Source organism: Pristiophorus japonicus, chromosome 4 (genome assembly GCF_044704955.1).
Source record: "Pristiophorus japonicus isolate sPriJap1 chromosome 4, sPriJap1.hap1, whole genome shotgun sequence".
Taxonomy (NCBI): domain Eukaryota; kingdom Metazoa; phylum Chordata; class Chondrichthyes; family Pristiophoridae; genus Pristiophorus; species Pristiophorus japonicus.
This window is the reverse complement of record NC_091980.1, coordinates 254,173,083-254,186,972: the sequence shown is the minus strand read 5'-3', so window position 1 is coordinate 254,186,972 and position 13,890 is coordinate 254,173,083. Positions and strand designations below refer to the sequence as shown.

The following is a 13,890-nucleotide window of genomic DNA, read 5'->3' as shown; positions in this document are numbered from 1 at the left end:
AGGATCTGCTGAGTTGTGTGCATCCTGATCCGAGCTGTAAGACGTCCATGGGCTGTCATCACCCTCCTGCCCTTCCTGAATGAGAGCTGAATTGTTGAGATAGTGATTTGTCTGTGCTCTTATGTGCTCAAGCAGGAGGCTCTCTGAGCTTGATTGCTAAAAGACATCATCAGCAATAAGATGTCATTACTGTGCGTGAATGAGAGCTGAATGCACTCTAATTGAGTACTTACTTTAAATAGTGAGAGTTTCTAAAAGGTCTATATCACACTTGTGTCCTTTCACCCATTGAATTCAAAAATGCTGTGTTCCTCATTATGGAATAATATTGCAGAGAATTTAAGAAAATTGCAAATCTGTTTGAGGATGGGTTTATGATTTCATTAAACACAGCGTTCAGAGGAAATTTTCCAAGTGTGGCCAGATCAGCCAGAAAAATCTCTCTATTTTTGTTTACTATGGCTATGGCGTGTTTACTTGGGTGATGAGGGCTTTCTATTTAAGATCTATGATTGTACATTCATTCTTATTGGGAAAGGACAGTTCCATCACCTGATGCCTACAGAGGCAATTTTTTGTTTTGCTTTTAAACTAAGTGTTTCAGTATAGATCTCGATGGTGTCTCTGATGACTCAAAATGCAGCATATGAAGAAAATCCACTCTCTTCAGAGTTACAACTAGACTTCATGTCCAAGTATTAAACATGGCAGCGCTCAACCTCTGAGTTACATGTTTACTTTAGGGTGCAGGAAATCTCAAATAAAAACAAAAAAATGCTAGAAAGCACTCAGCAGCAATGTTCCCTTTAAGCTGCGCGACTGTGCAACGCTTGAGGTTCCACACAGCCGCGAGCCAGCTTTTAAATAGATAAACCGAAATTGCCAACTTTAATATTGGAATTTCGATCTTTAAAATTAAAAAAAAAATCTTCTACAAAGTTTTACAATGTATTCAGTGAGTTACAATGTACTTCAGAGGCCGAGTATCACCATTTTTAATACTTCGACATGGTTCCACTATAAGCTGCATTCTCTGTCAGTCAGTGTCCTTTTCATTTCCTGCCTGGTATTATGAATGGCCTTCCACTTGCCTAGAGGCTACCCATCTATAAAAATGCATGATTGAGCTGCTCACCATTACAAGGCATATATCAAAAATACTCTGTGTTTTCTCTCTGCAGTTAAGTAGCCACCAGTTGCAATGTCTCAATGTGGTCATGTCCTGCCCTTTCTCCCAGCATGGATGCAACTTCCAAGTTAGTACAAAACCTTATTAATTTTATTCCTATTAATGCCTTACGATAAACAGAAAAAAAAATCTAGATAATCATACTAAAATTTTAGGGTAGATCTTGGTACAAATGGAAGTCGTTCTTGAAATTATGGCGAGGCAGAGGAAAGAAAGAAATGTCTCTTCATTCTACTGTGGGTATTAGAGTGTGGACAATGTAGCATGTAAAATGAAAGGCACACTTTCATGAAGTCGCACTGTATATTTAACCATGTTTGCTGACTGCATGTCGTTGAACATTACTATGAGTTTACATTTCTGATCTTTTTCCATTGTTTTCTCTGCAAACTGCCACTGAATTTTCTTGTTTTGCTGTTGTAGGGAACCAACCAGGAGCTAAAAGTGCATGATGTTGATGCGATGGCTCAACATTTGAACTGTGTGCTGATGAAGAACGGAGATCTCGAAAATACGGTAATCAGAATGAGAAAACACTCTGAATTTGCTTAGTCCATCAAAGTTTTTGTCTTTAAATCAATGGAAATGTTTCTTTTTAAGGGTGTGCTTGTCGTGGCGGGGAAACTGAATATGAGAGCATGGGCCTTACGCTGAACATACGTAAGACAAAGGTCCTCTACCAATCTGACCCCGTCACACAGCACTGCCCCCCCGATTATTAAAATCCACGATGAGGCCTTGGACAACGTGGATCATCTTCCATACCTCGGGAACCTACTGTCAGCAAGAGCAGACATTGACGACAAAGTCCAACACCGCCTTCAGTGCACCAGCACAGCCTTCGGTCGCCTGAGGAAGAGAGTGTTTGAAAACCAGGACCTCAAATCTGGCACCAAGCTTATGGTCTACAGGGCAGTAGTGATACCCACCCTCCTATATAGCTCAGAGACACCTCAAAACGCTGGAGAAGTACCACCAGCGCTGCCTCCGCAAGATCCTGCAAATCCATTGGCAGGATAGACGCACCAACAATCCGTGTTCTCGCTCAGGCCAACATCCCCAGCATTGAAGCATTGACCACATTCGATCAGCTCCATTGGGCAGGCCACATCGTCCGCATGCCCAACACGCGACTCCCAAAGCAAGTACTCTACACAGAGCTTCGACACGGCAAGCGAGCCCCAGGTGGGCAGGGAAATGCTTCAAGGACACCCTCAAAGCTCCTTGATAAAGTGCAACATCCCCACCGACACCTGGGAATCCCTGGCCCACAACCGCCCAAAGTGGAGGAAGAACATCCGGGAGGGAGCTGTGCACCTTGAGTCCCATCATCGAGAGCAAGCAGAAACCAAGCGTAGACAGCAGAAGGCACGTGTGTCAACCCAGGCTCCCCACCCACCCCTTCCTTCAACCTGTGTCTGCCCCATCTGTGACAGAGACTACAGGTCCCGTGTTGGACTCTTCAGTCACCTGAGAACTCACTTTTAGAGTGGAAGCAAGTCTTCCTCGACTCTGAGGGACTACCTATGATAATAATGGGGAAACTGAATAGGGTGTACACATGATCACTTAAGTGTTGTGTGTGATGGCAATCATGAGACTTCAGCCAACTGATAGGATGGTGGGGGTGGAGAGGGAAGGGCTGAGGTAGATATCTGCAAGATTACTCTTTAGCCAGCCTAGCAAAATGGCTGCAACAAGTTTTGTGAACCTGTTGTGTGTTTTGATTATTCTTTAGAATCAAAGGTTGACACTTGTATTAAAAACACATTGCGACACTAGTTTCAAATAATGAGCAGTGGGAAAACTTTCCTTAGAACAAACAACTAGACCAATGTTCGGATCCCACTTGCAATATTTTCAACAAAACCATTCTCTGAAAAAAGCTGCCGATGCAGTAGATCTCCTCTTGACTAATAGGCTTTGTTGTTTCGTCCCACATCTCATTGTGGTTCTTGCTGTTCCAACTGTCTGTGTCATTTAAATATCCAGCCTATAACCAAAGTTCTATCCATATTGCAGTTATCTCAGGCTGCGCGCTATTATTATGCAACCCCAACATTGAGGGAAAACAATACACCTTTTCCTCGTGGCTCAGAAAGACCCCAGGTTTGATCCCTGGTCTGTACTGTGTTAGCTGATTTCTCCGAGGATGACGGTGGGTCACTACAATTGGGTTGGGGGAGGGAGATCAGGGCAGTGTTTGCATTCCTGATCACTATCCAGTGACCCCTGTTTGAAATTGAGTATATATACTTCCAGCCTGCCCTGTGCCATCTGATACATTGAACAATCAATGAGCTACCCTCAAAATAGTTAGTGGAATATTTGATGGTATCTCATTATCTGTTTGAGCAACATATTTTGCAATAATTAGCTAATACTAGAGGTATGTTAAACCTGTTCCGTTTCACTTTCAGCTTTACAAACAACATTTCTAAAAACAAACTTTTGTTTCCTATTACGCTTGAAAGATTTTAAGCAAATGATTTCATTAATTTTAAAAAGTTTCCCATTATTGTAGGTATCCTGTATCCTGGCATTCACTTCCGAGTCTGTGACACACATATCCAGTGTTTATTGTCTTTCAGTTTCTCATTCTGCGATACTGGAAATCCCAGGACGTTCTGTTCCCTTCTTGTTGCACAAGATCAGGGAATATTGTAATTACTTGTAAAAGCAAGTATCTTAAAAAATACCAAGGCGAGCTGCTCAGTTACTTTGTTGCCCCCGATTCTCTCTCTCTCCCCCCCCCCCCCCCCCCCCGCCCCCGGTCCAAGTGGGGGATTGTAAATCAAGTACTTCTCCAGAGACTCTGTATACTAATGTTAACCCAGTTTAGTATTGAAAACCTTGTACAGAATTACATTTATTAAGTAGTGACATAATAAGATAAAAAGTTCATATTAAAATGTACCCGAGATTAGCAGCTTGTTTGGAGTTGTGAAATTCTAGGCACTGATCCCTTGATTTAGCTGGATGGCAAATTTCGCTGAGGTGGACTCATTGCTTTGGGTGGAGCATTTTCTCTACATTTGCCACTTGGTCACTGGACACGAGCAGTTATTAAAATTCTCTTTTTATTGTGTAAATACAATTGAACGTGTTACACCTGCTCAATGCACCATCTAGTGGCCTGATTGAAGTCCATGAAGCCAAATGAGTTTGAACTGGGAGTTGAACTGCTGAACCAGCTAATTGGGAACAGGGTGTTTCACATCTTGTTAATACAGTCCCCACCACTTAAAATGTCCATGTTTAAAATAGGTAGTCGCTTATATCGGCCAAATTATCCATTTGCATGAACGTCAATTTAAAAGCTGCCGGTTATAGCGTCTTGCATGCTGTTTATTTCGGGCAGGAACAGCTGTGCTTACTCGCTCAATAAGATAAACCATCATCAAATTAAGTGGCTATTTCACAAGAATATTACCACCATCACTCAAATAGGCTTAGAATCATAGAATGGTTACAGCACAGAAAGAGGCCATTCGGCCCGTCGAGCCCGTGTCAGCTCTCTGCAAGAGCACTTCAGCTAGTCCCACTCCACCACCCTTTCCCCGAAGCCCTGCAAATTTTTTTCCTTCAGTACTTATCCAATTCCCTTTTGAAAGCTACGATTGTGTTTGCCTCCACCATTCCAAATCCTAACCACTCACTGCGTATAAAAACTTTTCCTCATGTTGCCTTTGGTTCTTTTGCCAATTACCTTAAATCTGTGTCCCCTGGTTCTCGACCCTTCCACCAATGGGAACAGCTTCTCTCTATCGACTCTGTCCAGACCCTCATAATTTTGAATTGACTGGCTTTCAAATATAAAATAAAAAATTGTAATTTTGTGTCTTTTAAAACTCGCCAATTAATTGGCTGATATCTACTTAGAAAAAACTTACATTTATGTAGCACCTTTCATGACTTCAGAACGTGCCAAAGCACCTTACAGCCAATGAAATACTTTTGAAGTGTAGTCACTGTTGTAATAAAGGGAAACAACCGCGAGGGACGAAAGAGCGTCCTCCTCTGTTTCGGCTGCCCCCAAAAGTTCGTCACCATCCTCTCCCTGCTCCACAATGACATGCAAGCGTGATCCTGACCAACGGATCCAACGCACTATGCATCAGAGAACAGCAGAAGTGGCCGAATGATTGGAGCAGAGGAACAGAGAGATCGGGGCACATGAGCGAAGGGATGTGATCGAGGCCCAGGAGAGGCGTGAGTTCGGGGCAAGGGGCACAGAGGCAGCACGGGCCAGCCCACACTGCAATTTGTGCGCGCACTAGGTCCGTGCAGCTGAGCAGGTCTCCAGTCGTCTTGCCACTGGACCAAGACTGAGCTCTGTCAAGCCCGTGTGGTGGCTGGTGTGCAGCGGCCACCACACATTAAAAAAATCCAGGCACAAGCATCTTCCACCCTTCAACATGTAGTTCGGGACCTGGAATATTAGGTCCTTCATTGGCGAGGAAGCAAGTCATCCTCGTTTCGAGGGACTACCTATGATGATGATAGGGAAACTACTTGGTAGGTGTGATTTTCTAGGTCACACACTTGTCCACAGTCACCACCAAGATGGGCTATAGGAAACCTTTTGTAAAAACTTGGTTGACATAAATTGTTGAAACTCTTTTGAGTTTACCTGAAAATAAACATAAACATTAAAACCGTGCCACCCGCCTCGGTGACACAGCAGACATTTTCAAGGCCCCTTTTTTTTTTCCTTTTTTTGGTTTTTTTTTGGGGCGCTAAAATCAAATTTTTCCAGTGCCCCCTATAAAAGGGGAGGGGGACACTAAAAGCACCGGCAATGAAAACAAATTAAACTTTAAAACGTAAAATCAAATTAAAATTTGGTTGCCGGGCGTGATGATGCACTCCAGTCCCTCCGGTGCCCACCTCTCGCGGAAGGCCGCGAGCGTACCGGTGGACACCGCGTGCTCCATCTCCAAGGACACCCTGGACCGGATGTAAGAGCGGAAGAGAGGCAGGCAGTCAGGTTGAACGACCCCCTCGACCGCCCGCTGCCTGGACCGGCTGATGGCACCCTTGGCCGTGCCTAGGAGCAGTCCTACGAGGAGGCCTTCGGACCTACCCGCTCCCCTCCGCACAGGGTGCCCAAAGATCAGGAGAGTGGGACTGAAGTGCAGCCAGAATTTCAGGAGCAGCCCCTTCAAATAATGGAACAGGGGCTGCAACCTCGTGCACTCAATAAAAACATGGAACACGGACTCCTCCAGACCGCAGAAATTGCAGGCGGCCTGGGAGTCCGTGAACCGGCTTAAAAATTTGTTGCACGGCACTGCTCCGTGCACCACCCTCCAGGCCAAGTCCCCGATGAATAGTGGGAGGACCCCTGCGTAGAGTGCCCTCCATCGGGGACCCCCGCCTCCTCCGGACGGCAAGATGGTACGCCATGGCGTGTCCGGACGGCCGGCGAGGATGGCAAAGTTGAGAGTGTGCAGGAGCAGCCCGTACAGGAAACCCCTCCGCGCGGAACTGAAAGGCACGGAGGGGATTTCCCCGAGGCGGCTCAAGTTGTGAGGCGCCGGCCCCCGAGGGAGGTTCCGGGGTTTGGCGCCGATGAGGAATTCCGTCCGGACGGGGGTCAGTTCGGACGGGATCTCCCCACGTGCTTGAGCCTCCTCGATGCACCTAACGGAGTCAGGGCCCAGAGCTGTTTTTAGCGACTCGATGGCATCGGCCGCGTGGCGGACGTTGGCAGAGTTTAGGCGCCGCGCCAGCGTGTCTGGCGCCATCCAGCCCGCTCCTCCGCCATCGAGCAGGTCCCTGACCCTGGTCACCTCACCAGCCACAGCCCTCTCTTCCGACCGCCACATGAAACCTCGGCCGTGGAGGTACGGATTCCCGAGCAGCGGCTCCTGCAGGACGGCCGCCACTCCAGCCGGCGGAGAGCTGCGCTTGGTGGAGACTTTGTTCCAGACCCTGATGAGTTCCCTGTAAAAGACAGGCAGCTCCCGGAGGGCGGTCCTGGCACCCCCCAAGTTCACAAACAGGAGCTGCGTGTCATAATTGAGGTCGCGCTGCTGGCGGAAGAAATACCTCGCCAGAGCACACCACCTAGGAGGGGGCTCGACGTAAATGTATCTCTGCAGGGTCTGAAGACGGAAAGTCGCGAGCTGGGCACTGACGCACACCAACGACTGACCGCCCTCCTCAAGCGGGAGACTCAGGACCGCGGCAGAGACCCAGTGCTTCCTGTTGTTCCAGAAGAAGTCCACCAGCTTCTTCTGTATCTTGGCGACAAACGCAGGGGGAGGGGTCAAAGTGACCAGCCGGTACCACAACATTGCGGCCACCAGCTGGTTTATGACTAGCGCTCGACCCCTGTAGGACAGCACTCGGAGCAGTCCTGTCCAGCGCCCTAGGCGAGCGGCGACCTTGGCCTCCAGCTCCTGCCAGTTCGCCGGCCAGGCTCCCTCGTCGGGGCTAAGGTAGACTCCCAGATAGAGGAGATGGGTCGTGCTCCAGGCAAAAGGCCTGAGCTCCTCCGGCAGGGAGTCCACCCGCCACTGACCCACCAGGAGTCCGGAACATTTCTCCCAGTTGATCCTGGCGGAGGACGCGGCCGAGTAAATCTCCTGGCACTCACGCATCCTCCGCAGGTCAGCGGGATCCTCTACCGCGAGGAGCATGTCATCGGCGTAAGCCGAGAGGACGACCTCCACGCCCGGCCCTTGCAGAGCCAGTCCCGTCAACCTCGTCCGCAAGAGGCGCAGGAAAGGCTCCACGCAAACGGCGTATAACTGGCCGGACATGGGGCATCCCTGGCGCACCCCTCTCCTAAAGCAAAAGGGCGCCGTCAAGGACCCGTTAACCTTAATCAGACACTCCGCGGCGGCGTACAAAAGTCGGATCCGGGCGACGAAATGTGTCCCGAACCCGAAAGCGCGCAGAGTTCCGAGCAGATAGTCGTGATCCACCCTGTCGAACGCCTTCTCTTGGTCGAGGGATAGGAAGGTGACCGACAGACCAGCCTCCTGGGAACAATGGATGAGGTCCCGGACCAGATGGATGTTATCGTGGATTGTCCGGCCCGGGACCGTGTAGGACTGGTCGGGGTGGATCATGTGGTCCAGCACGGCACCAAGGCGAGCAGACATCGCTCTGGCGAAGATTTTGTAGTCCGTGCTGAGGAGGGAGACCGGGCGCCAGTTCTTAAGGAGGCGGAGATTGCCCTTCTTAGGCAGCAGGACGATGACTGCCCTGCGCCAAGAGAGGGGCATCTCCCCGGTCGCCAGACTTTCCCCCAGGACCCGCGCGTAGTCGCTCCCCAGGACGTCCCAGAACGCCCTGTGGAACTCCACGGTCAGCCCGTCCAACCCCGGGGATTTTCCCCTCGAGAGCCGGGCGAGGGCACCGGTCAGCTCCGCCAGGCTTAGCGGAGCTTCCAGATTTTCGGCGCCCTCCGGGCTGACCTTCGGCAGGTCCTCCCACAAAACTCTACGTGCTTCCTCGCTGGACGGATCCGGAGAGAACAGAGCCCCGTAATATTCACGGGCTCTGTTGTTGACGCCCTCCGGATCCGAGACGAGAGAGCCGTCGTCGGCCAGCAGCGTCAAGAGCTGCTTACGGACACTCTGCCTTTTTTCCAGCGAGTAGAAGAAGGGGGAGCCGCGGTCCAGATCCCGCAGGAACCGGATCCGCGACCTCACGAACGCGCCTCGGGACCCGACGAGCTGCAGGTCCTTCAGCGCGGCCTTCTTCGCTTCGTACACCGTCCGCAGGGCCGGGTCCTGGACGACTTGACCGAGACGGGCTTCCAGGTCGAGCACCTCTTTTTCTAGGCGCCCGACTCTGGCCGCCCGCCTCTTGGTCGACCCCCTCGCGTACTCTTGACAGAAGACGCGGACGTGAGCCTTGCCCACGTCCCACCATAGCCTCAAGGAGGGGAAGCCCCCCTGCTTCCTTCTCCAGTCGGACCAGAATCGACGGAACGATTCCCGGAACCGCACGTCCTCCAGCAGCCGGTTGTTAAAGTGCCAGTACGCGGACCCCGTCCTCGCGCGGAGCGAAACGAGCTCCGCCCACACCAGGTGGTGGTCCGAACACGGCACCGGCCGCATGGAGGCCGCCGGGACGCAGGAAACGTACGCCCGAGACACGTAAAGGCGGTCGACTCTAGACCATCCTACTCTAGGCCTCACCCAAGTAAAGGCGCTGGAGTCGGGGTGGAGATTTCGCCAGACGTCCACCAAGTCGAAGGACCCGACCAGGTCCCTCAACTTCTCCATCGCCGTCATGCACTGCGGGGCACCGGAGCGGTCCCTCGCCTCGAGGGTGCAGTTAAAATCCCCCCTGAGGACAATGCAGTCGCCGACGTCGACGGAGCCAAGAAGAGCGGACACCTCTTCAAAGAAGCGCGTTTGCTGCGGGCATAAATTGTTGAAAACTAAGGTTCGCAGATTGCCAGGTGATCTGAGGATTCAATGCGACAATTGTATGAATTTTTAAAGAAATGAAAATGTAGGTGGAACCCTTTTTGTTTAAAGTCTTCATTTTATATAGTAAAAAGAGATATATGCAAATCCTCCTTTTTCACTCTGTAAGCTGCAGGAAGACCTGCTAGGCTGTCTCCTGACTGCTAAGTTTTACTGGAGCATCACTGATAGGGAAGTGCACTATTCTTCCCCAAGCAACACCCCTGGAAACAACTGGCTGTGATTTCCGACTGTCTGAGAGTTAAGCTGGCATCCCAGCCTGTGGTTTGGTTATCCTGGGGTACTAAGCTGATGGATTTGGCATCTCTTTAATAAAACACTTGGTCCAGTAGTTCTCAACTATTGAGCAGATTCAGAACTGTAGAAAACTAACTCTAACTCGTGTATATTCTCTTTAGTAGATTTGAGGTTCAGTTGGGTTCCATCAGTGAGAATCCTGACATTGGACAAATCATGTCATAAGTAAAAGCGGAAAATGCTGTAATTTTCAACTGCTTGATCAACATCAGTGGTTAATATTTCAGTTGTGACCCTTTGTCAGAAGTTTAGATTATATCCAGGATGGCGTTAAACTGACTTCCAGGACAGATATGACATCGATTGAGGAAATACTATTGAAGAGAGATGAAGTGAACTAATTTGACAGCCCATGGCTACAACAGGTTTTGGTTTTCATGGAAAAATGGATGGGACCATGGGATTTCTGTTCTGTATCTGTAAAGCAAGCACTCCCATGTTCCGCCAGCAGGGGGCGCATCCCCTGAAGTCCCAAGGGATCCCAGTATCACTTGGGAGCACTGTATATAGGCCGGCCCTTAAGCCTTGTTACTCACTCTGGAGTGTCTTTACAAAGACTGAGGTCACTGTTACTTTAACCTCCCTGTGTGCAGTCTCATCTGTGTTAGGAACACAACTGGCGACGAGTACACGAATCCAATGCAAAGATGCAGCAAACTGTGGGCATCCTGGAGAAGTTCTCGGAGGGTGAGGACTGGGAAGCCCTATGTCAAACAGCTAGACCAGTACTTTGTAGCCAACGAGTTGGACGGAGAAGGAAGCGGTGCAAAAAGGAGAGCGGTCCTCCTCTCGGTCTGCGCGGCACCGACCTACAGCCTCATGAAGAATCTTCTGGCTCCGGTGAAACCCACAGATAAGTCGTATGAGGAGCTGTGTACACTGGTTCGGGAGCATCTTAACCCGAGGGAGAACATGCTTATGGCGAGGTATCGGTTCTATACGTACCAGTGACCTGAAGGTCAGGAAGTGGCGAGCTACATCACCGAGCTAAGGCAACGTGCAGGACAATGTGAGTTTGATGGCTACCTGGAGCAAATGCTCAGAGACTTTTTTGTACTGGGCATTGGCCACGAGACCATCCTACGAAAATTTTTGACTGTAGAGACACCGACCCTCAGTAAGGCCATTGCGATAGCACAGGCGTTTATGTCCACCAGTGATAACACCAAACAAATTTCTCAGCACACAAGTGCTAGCAATGTTCATAAATTAACTGGAACTGTGTTTGCGAGTAGAAATGTACAGGGCAGAACCCACGAGTCTGCAACTGCCAGCAGGCCTCAGGTGACCCAGATAACTGAGTCCTCAACAAAGGACGAATGCAAGGCAATTCACACCTTGTTTGCGTTGTGGAGGCTTCCATTCAGCCTATTCATGCCGCTTCAAAAGGTATGTTTGCAAGAGCTGTGGAACAATGGGGCACCTCCAACGAGCTTGCAGACGAGCTGCAAGCTCTGCAAAACCTGCTAACCACCACGTGGCAGAGAAAGATCGGTCCATGGTGGACCAAAGTAATTTCGAGCCTCAGAGAGAGGAGGCAGATGCTGAAGTACACAGAGTGCACACATTTTCGATGAAATGTCCATCTATAATGCGAAACGTAAAATTGAATGGCTTACCTGTAGCCATGGAACTGGACACTGGCGTGAGCCAATCCATCATGAGTAAAAAGATGTTTGAGAGACTGTGGTGCAACAAGGCACTCAGACCAGCCCTGAGCCCCATCCACACGAAACTGCGAACGTACACCAAAGAGCTTATCACTGTCCTGGGCAGTGCCATGGTCAAGGTCACCTACAAGGGCACGGTGCACGAACTGCCACTCTGGATTGTCCCGGGCGATGGCCCCACACTGCTTGGAAGGAGCTGGCTGGGCAAAATCCGCTGGAACTGGGATGACATCCGAGCGCTATCACATGTCGATGAGGCCTCATGTACCCAGGTTCTCAACAAATTTCCTTCCCTTTTTGAGCCAGGTATTGAAAACTTTTCCGAGGCAAAGGTGTGGATCCACTTGGTCCCAGAGGCACGACCCATTCGCCACAAGGCGCGAGCGGTACCTCACATGATGGAGAGAGTGGAAATCGAGCTGGACAGGCTGCAACGCGAGGGCATCATCTCCCCAGTGGAATTCAGCGAGTGGGACATTTCCAGTACTCAAAAGTGATGGCACGGTCAGGATTTGCGGCGATTATAAAGTAACTATTAATCGTTTCTCGCTACAGGACCAATACCCACTACCTAAGGCAGACAACCTATTTGCGACGCTGGCAGGACGCAAGACGTTCACTAACTCGACCTAACTTCGGCCTACATGACGCAGGAGCTGGAGGAGTCTTCAAAGGGCCTCACCTGCATCAACACGCACAAGGGACTGTTCATTTACAACAGATGCCCGTTTGGAATTCGGTCGGCTGCAGCGATCTTCCAGAGAAATATGGAGAGCCTACTCAATTCGGTACCACGCACAGTGGTTTTTCAGGACGACATATTGGTCACAGGTCGGGATGCCGTTGAGCACCTACAAAACCTGGAGGAGGTCCTCCAGCGACTGGATCAGGTAGGGCTTCGGCTGAAGAGGTCGAAATGCATCTTCATGGCAACAGAAGTGGAGTTTTTGGGGAGAAAGATCGCGGCGGACGGCATTCAGCCCACAGAGGCTATCAGGAACGCGCCCAGGCCACAGAACGCCACGGAGCTGCGATCGTTCCTGGGACTCCTCAACTATTTTGGTAACTTCCTACCGGGGTTAAGCACCCTCTTAGAGCCCCTACATGTGTTATTGCGTAAAGGTGAGAACTGGGTATGGGGAAAGAACCAACGAATTGCTTTTGAGAAAGCCAGAAACATTTTATGCTCCAACAAGCTGCTTGTATTGTATAACCCGTGTAAAAGACTTGTGCTAGCATGTGATGCATCGTCGTACGGAGTCGGGTGTGTGTTTCAACAAGCTAACGTTGCGGGGAAGTTGTAACCTGTCGCCTATGCTTCCAGGAGCTTGTCTAAGGCCGAGAGGGCCGACAGCATGATTGAGAAAGAGGCATTAGCGTATGTGTTCGGGGTAAAGAAAATGCATCAGTGCCTATTTGGCCTCACATTTGAGCTGGAAACCGATCTCAAGCCCCTCATATCCCTGTTTGCTGAAAACAAGGGGATAAATACTAATGCCTCAGCCCGCATACAAAGGTGGGCACTCATGCTATCAGCGTATAACTATACCATCCGCCACAGGCCAGGCACCGAGAACTGTGCGGATGCTCTCAGTCGGCTACCATTGCCCACCACGAGGGTGGAAATGGCGCAGCCTGCAAACTTGTTGATGGTGGCGCAGCCCGCAGACTTGTTGATGGCCATGGAAGCGTTTGAAAATGATAAATCACCTGTCACGGCCTGCCAGATTAGGACTTGGACCAGCCAAGATCCTCTGCTGTCCCTCGTAAAAATCTGTGTACTGCATGGGAGCTGGGCCATCATCCCCGTTGAAATGCAAGAGCTAATCAAGCCGTTCCAGTGGCGAAAGGACGAGCTGTCCATTCAGGCAGACTGCCTGTTGTGGGGTAACCGCGTAGTGCTACCCAAAAAGGGCAGGGAGACTTTTATCTCAGATCTCCACAGCACACACCCGGGTATAGTAATGATGAAAGCGATAGCCAGATCCCACGTGTGGTGGCCCGGTATCGACTCTGACTTAGAGTCCTGTGTACATCAATGCAGTGTGTGTGCTCAGTTGACCAACGCGCCCAGAGAGGCACCACTAAGTTTGTGGTCCTGGCCCTTCAGACCATGGTCAAGGACCTATGTCGACTATGCGGGCCCGTTTCTCGGTAAAATGTTCCTGGTGCTGGTGGATGCTTTTTCAAAATGGATTGAATGTGAAATAATGTCGGGAAGCACTGCCACCGCCACCATTGAAAGCCTGAGGGCCATGTTTGCCACCCACGGCCTGCCTGA

General features: G+C 50.1%; 1 protein-coding gene across 2 annotated transcripts in view; it reads left to right on the top strand.

Annotated features, from left to right (window-relative positions):
• The window catches only part of traf3 (TNF receptor-associated factor 3), a 116,726-nt gene that overhangs the window by 84,445 nt on the left and 18,391 nt on the right, over positions 1 to 13,890 (top strand). The window contains exons 7-8 of one of the 2 annotated variants that reach the window (XM_070879337.1): positions 1,182 to 1,256; positions 1,613 to 1,705. In XM_070879337.1, coding sequence (XP_070735438.1) covers positions 1,182 to 1,256; positions 1,613 to 1,705 — 168 coding nt within the window. The remainder of the gene's footprint in view (positions 1 to 1,181; positions 1,257 to 1,612; positions 1,706 to 13,890) is intronic. The other variant, XM_070879338.1, reaches the window with a different exon arrangement.